This window comes from Dendrobates tinctorius, unplaced genomic scaffold, assembly GCF_039654945.1.
Source record: "Dendrobates tinctorius isolate UK_male_01 unplaced genomic scaffold, ASM3965494v1 ptg000246l, whole genome shotgun sequence".
NCBI lineage: Eukaryota > Metazoa > Chordata > Amphibia > Anura > Dendrobatidae > Dendrobates > Dendrobates tinctorius.
In genome coordinates, this window is record NW_027361913.1 from 3776680 (window position 1) to 3794584 (window position 17905).

General features: G+C 38.5%; 1 protein-coding gene across 1 annotated transcript in view; it reads right to left on the reverse strand.

Moving 5' to 3' along the window:
* Nucleotides 1-489: 489 nt before the first annotated feature.
* The window catches only part of LOC141063214 (tetraspanin-2-like), a 256297-nt gene continuing 238881 nt past the window's right edge, over nucleotides 490-17905 (reverse strand). The window contains exon 8 of the mRNA XM_073557274.1: nucleotides 490-3096. Within this exon, the coding sequence (XP_073413375.1) occupies nucleotides 3031-3096 (66 nt within the window). The 3' untranslated portion in view covers nucleotides 490-3030. The remainder of the gene's footprint in view (nucleotides 3097-17905) is intronic.

The following is a 17905-nucleotide window of genomic DNA, read 5'->3' on the forward strand; positions in this document are numbered from 1 at the left end:
AGGAACTGAGCTCCTACAGAATTCTATAGTGGACGGCCAGCTATCGGAGGTTCTGCACACACTGTGAAAATGGAATCAACACATAATTTAAAAAGACTATTCATTGGAAGTATGTCAAACATAGCTGTCATTGGAAGGCTGCAAAGTATGCTGCTGTAAAGCCATACAGGGAGGCACACGTCACCCAATGACTACCATTGTAAAAAAATGTACCACGCGAAAAAAAGGCATTCCGATCCAAACCAGTACAGTGTATGCCAGACCGCCACTATTTTGTATGTTCTCCCTGTGTTTGCGTGGGTTCCTCAGGGTTCTCCGGTTTACTCCCACATTCCAAAGACATACTGATAATGTCTGTAAAGCGCAGTGGAATATGATGGAGATATATCAGTAAGCATAAGAATAATATATGGAACCTTTAAAAATGCTATGGGTGTAAGCCACGATGTGCACAGCTAAGAAGATGTATCCACAAGCCAAGGTCTCTGTTTTCATAGTTTTATTGTTGCATTATGTTCATGTATTGATGGAGGGCACAGAAGGAAACAAATTATAACCGTGGTCCCTGAAATTTCAGGCATTCAACTCATGTATGTAACAAAATTTTAGCAATTTTACTGCTCGCTGTCAGTTGTCCAGTCACATATACATGTATAATGACATACTATACATTAACAATGAGACAATGGCAGCACCTGCTTAATATTTTACAAGAACCATCAATTTTATGACATTGTGTCTTTAGACTATAACCAGTGATTTGCTTTCTCCGCTATCAGACAAGATTATCTCGTAGACTGTGAGCCCTCGCAGGCAGGGTCCTTTCTCCTCCAAGATTGCTGTACTTGTTATTTGATATGTATACCCCTTTTCACATGTAAAGCACCATAGAATAATAAATGGCGCTATTGTAATAAATAATAATAATATTTATACAGCACATTGTGACATTTTGGCCACTATGTGGCGCTGTTCCTGCATGCAATTTTTCCTTTGCAGAAATGGTAAAGAGGTGGTTTTTTTGCATTCCGATATTTTACAGACCATTTTTAGCATTAGCTCCTCACTAAATAGTCATTTGGGCACAATCACAAAGGTTATACGTCTCTTCTGAAATAAACGGAGCACATACATGTTTTTGTAAATATTTATTACTCTTAATAATCAAATACATAAAATTGTCTCAAATGATATACATGTATCTACTTTCTTTACAGGAACTTTACAGTAATTCTGACATTTTCAGTTAAATAGGTTGTAACAATAACTGCGTATGAACATAAGGCCTCCGTCATTGTACACAACAAAAGGAGCAGGGAAATTTGTACAGTAGTAAATTCCATAATGCTACATCTGCAATATACGCTACGGCATGCTACGTGGCATTGTCTCCAGGAAGCTTTAAGGCTTGAAGGCCACAATAAGCAATATATATCATTCAATATCCGCTCCTTTATTGTATAAACTAAAGAAAAACTCCAGTCATTACATCATTTACATCTACGTCACCCCTGTAGGAGACCAGTGATGATCAGGCTTATAAAACGCACACTAGACATGTTCCTTATTTCATCGATCTCAGTATCACACAGGTCACAATATTATACATCATTCCAAACGGACTTCCGAAAATAAAGCCAAGTACAGCGCTCAGTGATTGGATGGAGTCAATGGATGGAGTGGAGGTAGAGCATGCACCCCTCCGCTTCATTCAAGATGGGGCTGCAGAGTCCCATTTTCTGGGGTTTTAGAGACCTGTTATTGAGATCAGTAAGTTCTACCCTATCCTATGGAATAACCCCTTTATATATGGCTTACTGATTTAGGAAAATAATCAGAGTGAGAAGCCAAGGTCTGCGGCAATGCAATAATCATAGAGACAGCGATTTCTGGGAGAAAAACTCATAGAATTATAAAATGAGGTCGACAAAGCAACGTTTCAGCCCAAATGGGCCTTTATCAAGCCAAAGATCTATCTACCTCATGTTTGTATCTCATCATGTGATTTTAAGATCGGAATAAAAGCTATGTTTTTATCTCTATTATTCTCTGGTAACTTGGAATCTGTTTAGGACTTCTAGGAAACGACAATGAGACGTGATTGAACACATTGTGTGACATACACATTATTAGTATTCATAGTGCAGCCCATTCACTGTGTTCTTTCCTAAACTCAGGTTTTTATATTTTTTTAAATTAAAAACTGGTCATTTCATGCCATCTCTAGATATATTGAACTAAGAGAAATAGAAACCTACAAATACATATCTACAATTTGTAGAGGGTCTACAGATGATAAGCTCCTGTAAAATGCAGCCTGCACTCTGTAGTTAGAGGGAAGAATTCTGTAACCCGGTGATAGAGGTGAAACACGTTTGGGTTTTAAAGCAGAGTATTTTTTTTAGATTTAAAGCGATTGTCCACCCTGGACCTAGAAAATGCCAATATACAGTATTTCTCATATATAGTCAACCTACCTGGTGCCTTCCATTTGCCTTCTGCTTCCTCCTGTGCTCAGCTTAGTATTTTGTTCCTTCTGCTTTCACGATTGCTTCCGCTGTGGCATAAAGAGTCCAGTGTTGAGTCTAAACCATGCCTCTCCTGAGTTTTTTGTGCTGTGGTATAGAAAATGTCAGGAGGTGCGTTTTAGACTCAACACTGTACTCCTCATGTCACTGTAGTGGCATTTTTGGAGGCAGGAGGAACGGAATTCTGAGGAGGCAAAAGAAGGCCAACAATACAGGAGAAATGTATGGTCGCTTTTTAGTCCCATTGTTGAGGGTCACTATAAAGCATATAAGGGAAGTGCTGGATAAGCATTCCCATGAATCCTTGGCAAAACTGTAGCTTTATTGGGGACTTTTAAGTCCAATCACCTTTGTTTTCTAGTATATTGCATAGCTTTATACATTTTTACATAGCTTGGTTACAGAAACAAGCAGATTGTCCAAGCTGACAGGCATGTAACAGTCCCTGTTGGTTAGGTAGCACTTTCATCCAGATTGGGAGAAGATGGCACGATGCAGATGATCACAACATATCTCTTGAATTACGGATAGCACAACACAGGACCATGCTAAAGATCATTCCAAATATCTGTAAAAAAATACCAAAAGATAAGAGTTAATCACTGTAACCGTAAAATGAAAAAATACAATACGGTAAAGTAAATAATTTCATAGCAATCTAAATGTAATGGTGACATGTCACTAGGATGTGTCCTGACATAGTATGTTAGGAGCACACTCTCATGACAAGGGAATTGGGAATACTCAGCTGTCAATTTAGGTATACATTTTAGGATGAGGAATAGAGGGAAATAGTAAAAAAAAAAAGATATTTCACAGGATAAAAAAGTACCAGGTAAAACAGACACGGCAGGATAGCTTGATAGATCACCTATAAAAATTCCAGTATAGGTTCTGCAAGGGTTGTGTTATTTTTCCCTTCTGTATTGAAAATTTTGCAAAGATATGAAGGATTTAGCCTTTGAACTTTAGCTCAAAGGATTTTAACTAAGAACTTTACAAAAACCGGGAGGCAACTTTTTCTAGAAGTAAAGTACTGTTCTGCGCCTGTGCGGGGGAAAAGGCCAAAGAGCGGCGGCGCCTACACACTACAGTACTTTGCACTGCACTGAACAAGGCAGAGAGAAGTGTGCCTGAGCACAATAGGCAACACTGTGTGGATGACGTAGGACGCGTCATCCACACGAATCAGAAAAGCAGGATGGCATCGCAAGAAGAGAGGAGACGCTGGATCAAGACCAGTGACGCCCATCGGACCGGACCGCCTCGCAAGTTAGTCTAATAAAAGGTCATTTTGCAGTGTGGCTTGGAGACTTTTATACAGTACTCCAGAATTCTGTAACACAGGGCTGAAAGGTGGTGGCCATAGGTTATATGGGAAAAAACCTGCCGACAGGTTCCCATAAGCTTACCGAGACAAAACAAAGCTGATTAAATGAGGCTGAATAAGATTATTAACAACCTGACAGAGAAGGGCAAATCTTGCAACTTGTTAACAATAATTAACATTTTATTTTATCATTGATTTGAAATGTCAAACCCTGGACTTTAAAAGTCATTTGCATTTCTTCATTTCAAGAATCAATAGTCTTCTTTTTGTTGTCTAGACAGGATACATGTCTCACTGCTGCAGAAGACTTCATATTACAACAAAAATGAATCATAACCACACAGATGATAGTCAGTTTTATTACTTAGTGGTATCTGTGGTTTTAGAATTGAGCAATATCCAACAACTGAGAAAAGTGATGGAATTAGGCATTTTTACTGTATTAGACATGCTTTGTACTACTAAGGTAATGAAGGACAGACATGATCAGCTTATTTGAGCATAGGAGCGGGACTAGTTATTAAACCCCATTAATAAAAGCTAAACCACACCTCCTCCATCTCAAACTTCTTTCGATGATAACCTGCTTCCTCAGAGGTTTGGGTGGCCTATAGCCAAGAGACAAATGTTCTAAAACCACTCTGCATGTAGAATAAATTAAATACCATAATGATAAGAGGATTATTAAAAAGTTTCAAATACAGCGAGGATGGACTTCTGATTTTAGAAATATCAGAATATTTGTAACATTTTAACTTGAATAATAAAAATTACATCTTATTAAAATGTAGTTAATAAAAAGATGGTAGCACGATATCAGTAATGCCAAATGCGTAAATGTATGGGGCAAGGATTAAAGAGGAAAAGGAGTTCTGCTGCAACATTCATGGCCATACCAAGCTGATAAACCCATAAGCTGGCCAATACTGACCGTGGCATCTAGTGGTTGGACAGGTGGAATAGGCTCCCTCTATTATCCAATTGATGCTAGTGCAATCGGGTTAATGGTTTGGCATGGTAGCTGAGGGCCCTACTATAGTTGTAATCCTTCTTGTATTATATGTACTGTACTGCTCTTTACTTGTACCACACATATCGGATAAGGGTAGCTCCATTTTATTTACTTTTTTGCATTGTGTATAAACATACATAAGTCAGCCGCAGGAGGAAAATTGATGACAAAACAAAGAGATGGATAATACAAATGGTAACAAAAGAGCCCATAAAAACTTCTAAACAGATTAAAGGTGAACTTCAAGTTCAAGGAACATCAGTGTCAGATCGCACCATCCGTCGTTATATGAGCCAACGTGGACTTCATGGGAGACGACAAAGGAGGACACCATTGTTGAAAAAAAATCATAAAAAAGCCAGACTGAAATTTGCCAAACTACATGTTGAAAAGCAACAAAGCTTCTGGGAGAATGTCTTATAGACAGATGTGACAAAAATGGAACTTTTTGGCAAGGCACATCAGCTCTATGTTCACAGACAGAAAAATGAAGCATATCAAGAAAAGCACACTGTCCCTACTGTGAAACATGGAGGAGGCTCGGTTATGTTCTGGGTCTGCTTTGCTGCATCTAGTACACGGTGTCTAGAATCTGTGCAGAGTGCAATGAAATCTCAAGACTATCAAGGGATTCTAGAGAGAAATATATATACAGTTGTGGCCAAAAGTATTGACACCCCTGCAATTCTGTCAGATAAAACTCAGTTTCTTCCTGAAATTGATTGCAAACACAAATTCTTTGGTATTATTATCTTCATTTAATTTGTCTTAAATGAAAAAAACACAAAAGAGAATGAAGCAAAAAGCAAAACATTGATCATTTCACACAAAACTCCAAAAATGGGCCAGACAAAAGTATTGGCACCCTCAGCCTAATAGTTGGTTGCACAACCTTTAGCCAAAATAACTGCGACCAACCGCTTCCGGTAACCATCAATGAGTTTCTTACAATTCCCTGCTGGAATTTTAGACCATTCTTCTTTGGCAAACTGCTCCAGGTCCCTGATATTTGAAGGGTGCCTTCTCCAAACTGCCATTTTTAGATCTCTCCACAGGTGTTCTATGGGATTCAGGTCTGGACTCATTGCTGGCCACCTTAAAAGTCTCCAGTGCTTTCTCTCAAACCATTTTCTAGTGCTTTTTGAAGTGTGTTTTGGGTCATTGTCCTGCTGGAAGACCCATGACCTCTGAGGGAGACCCAGCTTTCTCACACTGGGCCTTACATTGTGCTGCAAAATGTGTTGGTAGTCTTCAGACTTCATAATGCCATGCACACGGTCAAGCAGTCCAGTGCCAGAGGCAGCAAAGCAACCAGAAAACATCAGGGAACCTTTGCCATGTTTGACTGTAGGGACCGTGTTCTTTTCTTTGAATGCCTCTTTTTTTCTCCTGTAAACTCTATGTTGATGCCTTTGCCCAAAAAGCTCTACTTTTGTCTCATCTGACCAGAGAACATTCTTCCAAAACGTTTTAGGCTTTTTCAGGTAAGTTTTGGCAAACTTCAGCCTGGCTTTTTTATGTCTCGGGGTAAGAAGTGGGGTCTTCCTGGGTCTCCTACCATACAGTCCCTTTTCATTCAGACGCCAACGGATAGTACGGGTTGACACTGATGTACCCTCGGACTGCAGGGCAGCTGGAACTTGTTTGGATGTTAGTCGAGGTTCTTTATCCAACATCCGCACAATCTTGCGTTGAAATCTATTGTCAATTTTTCTTTTCCGTCCACATCTAGGGAGGTTAGCCACAATGACATGGGCTTTAAACTTCTTGATGACACTGCGCACGGTAGACACAGGAACATTCTGGTCTTTGGAAATGGACTTGTAGCCTTGAGATTGGTCATGCTTCCTCACAATTTGGTTTCTCAAGTCCTCAGACAGTTCTTTGGTCTTCTTTTTTTCTCCATGCTCAATGTGGTACACACAAGAACAGAGGACAGAGGTTGAGTCAACTTTAATCCATGTCAACTGGCTGCAAGTGTGATTTAGTTATTGCCAACACCTGTTAGGTGCCACAGGTAAGTTACAGGTGCTGTTAATTACACAAATTAGAGAAACATCACATGATTTTTCGAACAGTGACAATACTTTTGTCCACCCTCTTTTTTATGTTTGGTGTGGAATTATATCCAATTTGGCTTTAGGACAATTCTTTTTGTGTTTTTCATTTAAGACAAATTAAATGAAGATAATAATACCAAAGAATTTGTGATTTGTGTTTGCAATCATTTTCAGGAAGAAACTGAGTATTATCTGACAGAATTGCAGGGGTGTCAATACTTTTGGCCACAACTGTATATATATGTATATATATATATATATATATATATACATACACACACACACACTCCATCCTGGTATATATATCCCCCATCCTGGTGTACAGCTCTGGCAAAAATTAAGAGACCACTGCACAGTTTTATAAAAATCAGCTTCTCTACATGTCTGACAGCCATTTCATTCCAATGTCAGTTGAATTCCAACCAGAGAACAGAACACCTCATTCTACTTAATGTGCTTATTATTAGGTGATCACCTGAACTAAATCTTTTTTAACGAAAGAAAGTATAAAAAAAAAACCCTGCTGTGATATTCACAATCCTCTCGCAATAGGACAAGCTGGATGGCAAAACAAGTGCTAGTAATATCCCAAAAGGAATAGGAATGAAAAAATAACTTTTAGCCATGCCAAAGACGTTTAAAAGAAAAGTCTTGAGTGTTGAAAAGAAGGGCTCGATTCTGGCTTTACTAGCAGAGGGATACAGTAAGCGTCATGCTGCCTCCATCCTTAAAATTTCTAAGATGGCAATCCATTACAACAAGGTCAAGCAGCAGACATTGGGGACAACAAAGCTACAGACCGGCAGAGGGCAAAAACGACTCTCCACTGACTGAGATGACATCATCTTATTCGAATGTCACTCAGCAACCGCAGGATGACATCAAGTGACCTACAAAAGGAATGGCAAATGGCAGCTGGTGTGAAGTGCGCGGCAAGAACAGTTCGTAATAGGCTCCTAGAGGCAGGGCTCTAGTCATGTAAAGCTAGGAAAAAGCCTTTCATCAATGAGAAGCAAAGGAGAGCCAGGCTGAAGTTAAGGTAATCTTCTCAGTCTAATTTTCAGCTTTACCCAACACCTGTTCCTCTAATGGTTAGATAGGGACCTGGGGAGGCATACAAGCCACAGTGTCTTGCACCCACTATGAAATTTGGTAGAGGATCGGTGATGATCGAAATTCAAAAACATGTTGTCAGTAGTTTATAGAGAAAAAGAGCAATTTACATTTTACTCTGAAATATACCTATAAAGATAAAAATCAGACAAACTAAAAATTTTTGCTGTGGTCTCTTAATTTTCACCAGAGCTGTATATGGGGTTAATCATAATCATTTTAAAGGGAACCTGTCAGTAGGATTGTGCTGAGTAACCTACAGACAGTGACAGGTTGGTGCCGTTATACTGATTAAAATGATACTTTGGTTGATGAAATCCGTCTTGTGGTTGTTGTTTAATCATTATTTGTAGTTTTCAGTTAATGAGATTATTGAGAGAGATTTTTTTTATTATGAATACATATATATCACCAAATAAAATAATTACAAGGACATTATACAGGGTGGGCTGTTGTGAACTCATTTTCTGGTCTGTCTCTGGTTTCTGGTGAGGGAACTGTTTGTGCTGACAGGAGTCGTGAGTTCTCTTTCTGGGCTCCCTCTGGTGGTGGCAGGAGGTAATGAAGCTGATCTAATTAACAGAGACCTGCCACCTGATAATGAGGATGATGATTGGACATATGGAGTCTCAGACTGGATGTAAGACAGCCGACTCCCTTTTCCCACGCTGGTGATTTTTTCCTGCCTCCTGAGGTCTTGGTTTCCAGCTTAGTTTCTGTCTTCTCAAGCTAAGTTTTCTCTGCTAATGTTCACGTTTGATTTGGTTTTGTCTATTCAGTTTTTGTGTGGTCAGCCAGCCCTGGCTGGCACTGTGTTGAATTTCCACTCTTATGTTACTGTATGTGTCAGTTTACTTTTTGTCCATTATTAGATTGGCCTCTTTTTGCTCTGTTCTCAGGATATGCCAGAGTGCTGATATAGTGGGTGAAGTCTAGTGACTTCAGGGGTTTTTTTTTGCTATCAGAAGTGTTGGACATTTTTTGCAGGTTTTTTTTGCTTGATTGCAGACAGTATCTTTCCTTTCCTGTCCTTTCTAGTTAGTGTGGGCCCCATCGTTTGCTCAGCCTATTTTCCTACCTGTGTTTGTGCTTTCATCTTGTTTCACTGTCAATACATGTGTGGGGGCTGTCTATTCCTTTGGGGGTCTGCTCTGGGGCAGTTTAGATTTCCCCTTTTCTTGCTTTAGGCTTATTTAGTCCTCCGGCTGTGATGAGGCGTCTAGAATCATCATAGGTACATTCCACGGCTGCTGTTAGTTGTGTGGTTAGGATCAGGGGTCTGCAATCCGCGTAGTTACCAACCTCTCTGGTTTTCTGTGACTTAGTTTGGTTTTGTTTTCCTCCTCGGTGACCAAATCATAACAGTGGGCCATTTATATGGCTGTATTTGGATACATCTAATTAAAATGGAAATGGTTGGTGATATCAACTTCCTGTTTGTGGCACATTAGTATATGGGAGGGGGAAACTTTTCAAGATGGGTGGTGACCATGGTGGCCATTTTGAAGTCGACCATTTTGGATCCAACTGTATAAATGGCCCACCCAGGTGTATCCATATAAATGGCCCACCCTGTACATGCGATCATGCTACAGCGCAGGCACCGCCACCGACGCCTGACTGCTGGAAAAGAAGTTTTTAAAACATATTCAGTATGTAAAATAGGGGGCAGGTCACTGAGGAGTCAATGACTTATCATAAGCCATCAGTATGAATAGCTTAACAGAACACCACAAAGCCTTGCTCACAGGTCTGCCCTGGAGCATGAGAATCTCATAAACTAAAAAACTGAAAATAAAGATTAAACAACCACAAGACGGATATAATCACCCAGGCTTAATTTTAATCAGTATAACGGGGCCAAACTGACACTGTCTGTAGGTTATGGAGAAAAATCCTACAGACAGGTTCCCTTAAAATGATGCAGCTATCTAACCCCTTTCCGACATGTGCTGTTATACGCCCTTCGGATTCCCCCTGCTTGGTGCGGGCTCCGGCGCTGAACTTGCACCTTTCCGGGCACATGACAGCTGATCTATACAGCTGGCATATGCCCACAACAGCCACAGGTGGAATCGTGATCCACCCATGGCTGTTACGTAGTTAAATGCTGCTTTCATTTTCTGACAGTGGAATTTAACTTGCGTTTACAGGAAACGTTTCACTCACTCGACCCATCCGTGACCCAGTCACATGATCATGGGTCAACGATGGGTCGACATGACAACCAGAGGTCGGCAGCAGTCCTCTGTGGTTGTCACTTGCAGACTGAGACTGCTATGAGCACCGCCCCGTGGTCGGGGTTCATAGCAAGTGAGCATTTCTGCTACACACAGGCGATCTGATCATCGCCTGTGTGTAGCAGGCAATTAATAGAGACTACTGAAGCATACAAAAAGTAAAAAAAAGTTTTTAAAAATATAAAAAAAAAATAAATGTTCAAATCACTCCCTTTTGACCCATTCAAAATAAAACAATATAAAAATCAAATATATACATATTTGGTATCGCTGCATTCAGAATCGCCTGATCTATCAATTTAAAAAAAATTAACCCAATTGCTAAACGGTATAACGAGAAAAAAATTAAAAACTACAGAATTACTTTTTTTGGTCGCCGCTACATTGCAATAAAATTAAATAACGGGCGATCAAAACATTGTATCTACACCAAAATGGTATCAATAAAAACAGCTCGGCGCACAAAAAAATAAGCCCTCACCCAGCCCCAAATGACGAAAAATGGTACCATTTTTTAAAATAAATTTTGGATTTTTTTTTCACCATTTAAATAAAAAAAACCTATACATGTTTGATGTCAGTGAACTCAAAATGACTTGGAGAATCATAATGGCAGGTCAGTTTTAGCATTTATTGTACATGGTAAAGAAAAAAAAACTGTGGAATTGCACTTTGTTTGCAATTTCACCACAGTTGGAATTTTTGTTCTAATTTTCCAATACATGATATGTTAAAACCAATGGTGTCGTTCAAAAGTATAACTTGTCCAGCAAAAAACAAGTCCTCACATGGCCATATTGACTGAAAAATAAAAAAAAGTTATGGCTCTGGGAAGAAGGGGAGCAAAAAAAGAAAAAGCAAAAAAGAAAAATGGCCTAGGGGTTAACGAGTTTAAATTGGATTGGCTACTTCAGGACACAACCATATCTCCAATTATAGAAGTAATATTTTACTTTTGTTGAGTTTATTTCTCTCCCGCAAAATGATTTAGTTTTCTCAATGATTTTATGGGTGACATTAAAGGTGGAAAAAGTTCTGAAATTATTCTCCTTAGTATGATTTTTTTTTTCCATAACAAAAACCTGGCAATTAAACAGGGATGTGTATATTTTTCATATCCGCTGCATATTTTCATTTGTTTTTAATACAGCAAGACCGACTAAGAAACTAGGTAGAACTTGAAATGAAAATGCCCATACCCAGTCTGTTGGAAATGTTGATGAGTTGCTGTTATTTTAGTGGGTCCTTCTTCCTACACCAGGTGGAGCAAGCCACGATAATTTGTAATTATGACAATGAGTCAGTTCTAAATCTGTACACAATAATAAATTGTGTGAGTGATATACATCAGCCAACAGGTTTCCCTAAGTGAGTAACAAAGCCTATTTAAAGTAAGAAATTAGACTCACTATTGACTGGAAATTAGAAGTTACTATCATTTTAACTGGAACTGGACTTATGGTAGATAATAATGCCAAATGGGGAACCAAGCAAACTAATCACTTTATATTCAAAATATTGCATCAATAAATGAAGTAAAGTCTCAATCTATCACATTCAGATACTCTTTCTGCTTTTCATGATCCATGGAATCAGAAACACCTGATGTTGAGGTCTGCGCTTTGTGGTTGGTCCATTGTTCGGAGGACACCAACAGCTTCTAGGTTTGATAAGTTCTTGATCTACACAGCAGTGTGCTTAGAGTTATATAATGGGTTTAAAGGAGTTTGTATCAATATTCCTGATGACTTTGGTAAAAAAAAAAACCTGATTCGATTCCATCCTTGAGGTGTCAAACTTTGGCATTTTAGTTTGTTTAGTTACTTGTCTAGTTTCTTTATTGGTACCTACAACTCATTTTCAACACCATAATATTCAGGGTTTCCTCTTAGAATGAGTTTAAAGTGATTGAGACCTAGCTCTCTGTCACGTAGGTGATGGTTATCTGAAAATAAAAATTCTGGATGAAAATATTATCATACCACTCCCCACTTTATTATCTATCAAGATCCAGACTTTTCTAATATTATTGTCCTTACTTCCATGGAGTCCAGAATCCTGTCTGCTTCTGAGTAGACATCATCTTTGCAGCCTTCAATCTGTTTTATCTTTTTATCTATTTGTGCTATAATATAAAACTCATGATGCCTTAGCATACCACACAAACAGTGGGGCTAGTACAATCTATATGTACTGAGAGGAGTATCCTTCCTACAAAAAAATTTAAACCGGTTGTCCCAAATCAACAATTACTCATATGAATGAGTGGCACTTTTATATAGTTAGAGATGCATAAACAAGAAATTCTTTGCCACAGGAATCTAATTTTTTTTAGGTACCTTTGTGCAAAAATTAGAAGTCACAAAATAAAGTTGCATAAAATTACTAATTTTTATTTTTACATGATTAAAATAATTACATTGTTAAAAACAGGAAAAGGTGTAAGGAAAAAAGGGGAGCTGGAAAACACTCTCAATATATATAAATAGCAGCGAGGATATCAATTTTGCTTAAATCTCAAAAAGATAAAATTGCCAAAATCTAAAGTGTCAGTGCATAGAATATATATCACAGCTCTTGTATACTTGCTAAATCATTAGCTTTGGAACTAATGGCAACAGAAATCAGGTCTGTAAATGAACTCTTAACAAAATATATGTTCAAACAGTGGCCTGTGGTGCCTTACCAGTACCAAAGACAATTAGTTAAAGTGGCAGATGAAAGAGTTAATTCATGCAAAGATCAAGTGTAGTATTCATAATCAACCACATGGTGGTGCAGAACTACCGAATATATGATATAGACAGCTATATTACTAATATATATCTGAAGGTCTGGTAGGTATCCAAGACCTGTTAGTGTTACGCACATAATAACAATAGCCGCTAAGGTCAAAAAAGATATACGGTGCCTCAATGTAGTACAGCCGCTGTTTCAAAGAGTGTACAAGAGATTCCACCTCTGGGCCCCGATGCGCACATTTCGCCCTGCTTCTTTGGGGGGTGTGCTATCTATCTATATATATATATATATATATATATATATTGAGAGTGTTTTCCAGCTCCCCTTTTTTCCTTACACCTTTTCCTGTTTTTAACTATGTCATAATTTTAATCATGTAAAAATAAAAATAAATAATTTTATGCAACTTCATTTTGTCACTTCTAATTTTTGCAAACAGGTACCTAAAAATTTTTTTAGGTTCCTGTTGCAAAGAATTTTTGTTTATGCATCTCTGACTATATAGAATTGCCACTCATTCATATGAGTAATTGTTGATTTGGGACAACCAGTTTACATTTATTTACTAAAAAGTGCACACTATGGTCACCCTATTCAGGCCAGGCCGGATCTATAGGGTGAACATAGTGTTCACTTTTTAGTATGGTGTTTGTACATGTTGTTTGTCCCTTCTTTTAAAGTAAATAATTAAAAGTTATATTTTATATCAGTCATTTTTTAGGGGCAAGTTCCTATATGTTAGCTAAACACCAATGACCCCTCCTAGAAATAGATTTTTTAAAATTTTTCTTTAATTTAGAGCATGGCTAGCTTCCTGGCAAGTCCTTTGAACACTCACTCCCATGAGGATGTGGAGGATGCTAATCAGGCTTTTTGCATTTCCAATTCATCCAGTGGTGATGGTGGTTTGCAGTCCCCAAAAGCGTTGTTCAATGAATTGTATAAAGGATACAAGGAACACATTAAGTTGTGGTGGGAAATCAGAGCACTAGAAAATTATACAGAAAACAGGATTGTCCCCAGGGGCCTTAGAATTAACCTAAATCCTTCTCCAAGAACTGCCTCTCCTGAATTTCTGGCCAAGTGGTTAAAGGAATCAGCTGAATCCTCCTTACGGTTTATGCAATTATTGTTGGAGGAAGATAAAAAATTATTTGAAAAGTCATCAAACCTACTCAATAAATTAATTGAGTATATTTTAAAATTTAAGGCCGATCCACACTTTAATAAATGAGAAGGTCTTCTACAAAATTCAGTTGAAAAATGTCAGTCCCTGATAAAAGGAAAGAAAACGACTTCAGTTACAGAGATATTTAACCTTCGTCCGGCTGAGTAGGTACAATTGTACCTATTCCGTTTTAAAATTGCAATAACTTTTTTTCGAAAAGCCGTAGAGGGCTGAAATTTCGTGACATCTCTGCAGTTTTGGTCCAGAATATATTGGCCAAATTTCAATAAAATATCTCCACCCCCTTCCGAGATAAGGGGTCGAGATATTTTTGCATCCATAACAAGCTGCATAGGTACAAATGTACCCTCATATATTTTGAATGAAGATAATGCAAGGAAAAAAGAATATTTTTTTTTAATGATAATGCTATTTTATTATTATAAACAAGTAAACAAACTGTTCATTTACATTATAAAAGAAAATGTAAGAAACTTTTTTTATTGATTTTCTTCGCAAGTAATGCATGTTGTCTTTGCTACCGAGTGTTCATCGCAAATGGGTTTCACACAAACCACACAAGACTTTCTAGTCTTACGTTGTTTTCGCCTCAGGTCTCGGCAGACATAGCAACTACCAACAACAGGGGAGGGTCCACGACTACCATGAGGTATTTGAGGGCCAGCTGCTGCTTGCGATGCTACCAGAATGCATCGTCCAAGCACCATTTCTACTGCACCTCGAAGAAAATGGTTTCTCATCATCATTCGGTTTGTACTACGATCTTCAATTGCAGGCATACACAGCTGATTTGCGAGATCTTTCAGGAACTTTCCTTGTTGAGCCTTTGTCCTGAAGCTTGGATTGTGTTCTCTGTAGATGATGTAGGATGCAAACCCAGTGACGCCAATCGTATTGTAGAAAAATGCCAGAGGCCAACGTAGTGTTCGTCATTTCACAGTGTACTCTCCCAACATTTTATCCATAACATCAACTCCGCCTTTTGTTTTGTTGTAGTATTTTATTATCTCTGGCTTGGCTGCTAGTGTCTCTTCAACTTCTCCCGTCATGTGCATAGATGATAGAAGCACGAATGATTTGTTCTTCTTTGGTACATATGAACAGACTGTTGCATCATGATTGTAGGCAAAATTTGTCGAGTTTACAGGCCTTTCTTTGGCAGGCTGCATGTTGCTAGGTAGGAACCTTTTTTTTTTTCTCACTGTACCAACTAGTGTCATGTTCCAGGAGTTCAATACCTTAGCTAGTTCCATGGTTGTAAAGAAGTTATCGGTGGTGACATTTCTTCCAGAGCCTTTACACGAGCTCACTAGGTCCAATACTGTTTGTTCACCAATGTTGACTTGTCGAGGACCATCAGTTGGTTTCCCAGTGTAGAGCTGACCTTGTAATGGGTAGGCGTTTGACGATTCACAAGCCCAGAAAATCTTTATGCCATATTTAGCTGGTTTTGAAGGTATATACTGGGTAAATTTAGAATGGCCTCTAAATGGAAATAATTGCTCGTCGACGGTGATACAATTATATGGCTTGTAGGCTCTCTTCAGATTTCTGTTCAGCATTGTCCAGATGTCCCGTATTGGTGCAGCTATATCTGTTTGCACACGTTCTGCACATGTATTTTCGTTGTCAAATCTGATAAATCTGAGTATCATCTTGAAGCGGTCACGAGACATGGCTGCACGTATAAGAGGCAGAGCATCAACATTCCACATTTCCTCCAGTTTCTCTTTGTTATCTCTGTGCACACCAGCAGCAATCAGTATGCCCAAAAATGCATGGAGTTCAGTTTCAGTAAATTGCTTGAATGTTTTTTGTGGTGGCCGTTCAGAAGAATCAGGAAAACGTTGTACCAGTTCGTTGTTGTAAGCATCACAAACTCTCTTGGCCTTTCGATTCGTTTCTCGTAATATGATGTCACACATCTCGGGAGTCATGATTGACTTGAATATCTCTTTTGCTGTATACAGGTTGCTGATTGCTGCAGGGCCACCTCTTTGTCGTAGGACATTACGAGATTTTGTTGGTGCATTTGGCAGTGGATCACTACACCATTGAGTTTTATCCTTAGCAGTCCAAATGTCACCTGCACTTTGAGGCACAGACTCATCCTCAATACTTTCGTCTGAGTCGTATTCTTTTTCCTGCTCTATGACCATTTCTTGTACAATGTCTGAATCTTCTTCAGTAACAACCACTTGTGGTACATAGTTTTCATCATCAGATGCAACATATGGTTCTTCCTCATGCTCAGAATCAGATTCTTCTAGCATTCGCATTATTTCGTCAGACGTAAATCTGTAAATATGAAAAAATTAAAAATAAATAATTTTCCGAAATACTACACAATACTACATTATTGGCTTTTCACAAAATGATACTAACCTGCAAACACGTTTTCTTGGATTATGGCGGAAACTAGACCCAGCATCACTATCACTCATGATGACTTGGTAGATGAATTTTGGCTTCGTAATTTAGTTCAGTAACACGTGGCAAGTAGAATGAAACTCGATTCTAAAGTGCAGATAAAAAAGTAAATTATTTCTAGTGATAATTATTTATAAATGTCATTTATATATTATGTAAACCGTATACGGTTTCAGAATTTTCATTCCATCTTCGACTGTTTTTTCAACCAATAGGAAAATTGTAACAGAGCCACCATCTTTATTTTGTGCTGAATATAAGTAAAACATCGTAAAACAATATATAGATACTAATTATTATCCATTTTTCGTATAGAAATCATACCTATAGTGATAAGTTTCATACAAAATATATGTAAGCCAAGTCCAGGCTCAAAGACAATTTCTGACTGTTCTGTCCCCACATAAGGCGAATGAAGGTATAACTGGCTGTTAGATGCTGTGAGACTTTCCTACTTTCGTATACAAGAAATTGAAGACTTCACAAGCCTAGAAATGTGTGTGCTCACAGCAATGAGATGAACAGCAAAATGGCTACTGAGAGGAGGGAGGCAGGAAGAGAAGTAGAAGCCACTCCCAGTTTGAATCAACTTAATTGACAGCAACATAAGTGAGCAGTAACAACACTGGCCAATAGATATCAGCATAACATTTGTAGCTGAATGAACTTTAGTTTCTGAAACCAAGTAAAGGAGAAAGTCTTCCCACAGTGGAGGTATATACGAAGGTACAATTGTACCTCTGCAGCCTGTTAACGTTGTAAAATTATGCAGCCTGATGAAGGTTAAGGGTCTTTGGGGACAATCAGGCTAATAATTTCCAGAAACCAAATATATCAGATATTTCCTCATCAGATATTAAGACTTCTGATACTGAACGCTCTAATATAGGTTTTTCACCCAAGGGGAAACAACACAGACAGGGATGGAGAGGCAGAGGAAGATTTTCACAGAAGGGATCATTCAGAGACAGTCAGTCCAATCAACTTATGAGAGATCCTCCAACCAACAGGTACTACATCACTGTATTCTTCATCTTTTTTGGAAAGAAATGGTCGCCCGGGTTACTATCTGAGACCGAAGGCCAACTAAATCAGGGGCAAATTATAAACCTTTCATCCCATGTCCTCACCAGGGAAGAATATGGTGTTCTGAGAAAGGGCCTTAATTTTGTTCCCACAAATCGTTTTGTCTGTTTCTGGTAGACTAGGGACGGGAATTTGTTTTGTAGGAAACTCAGATGGAAACATTTTTTTTCACGCC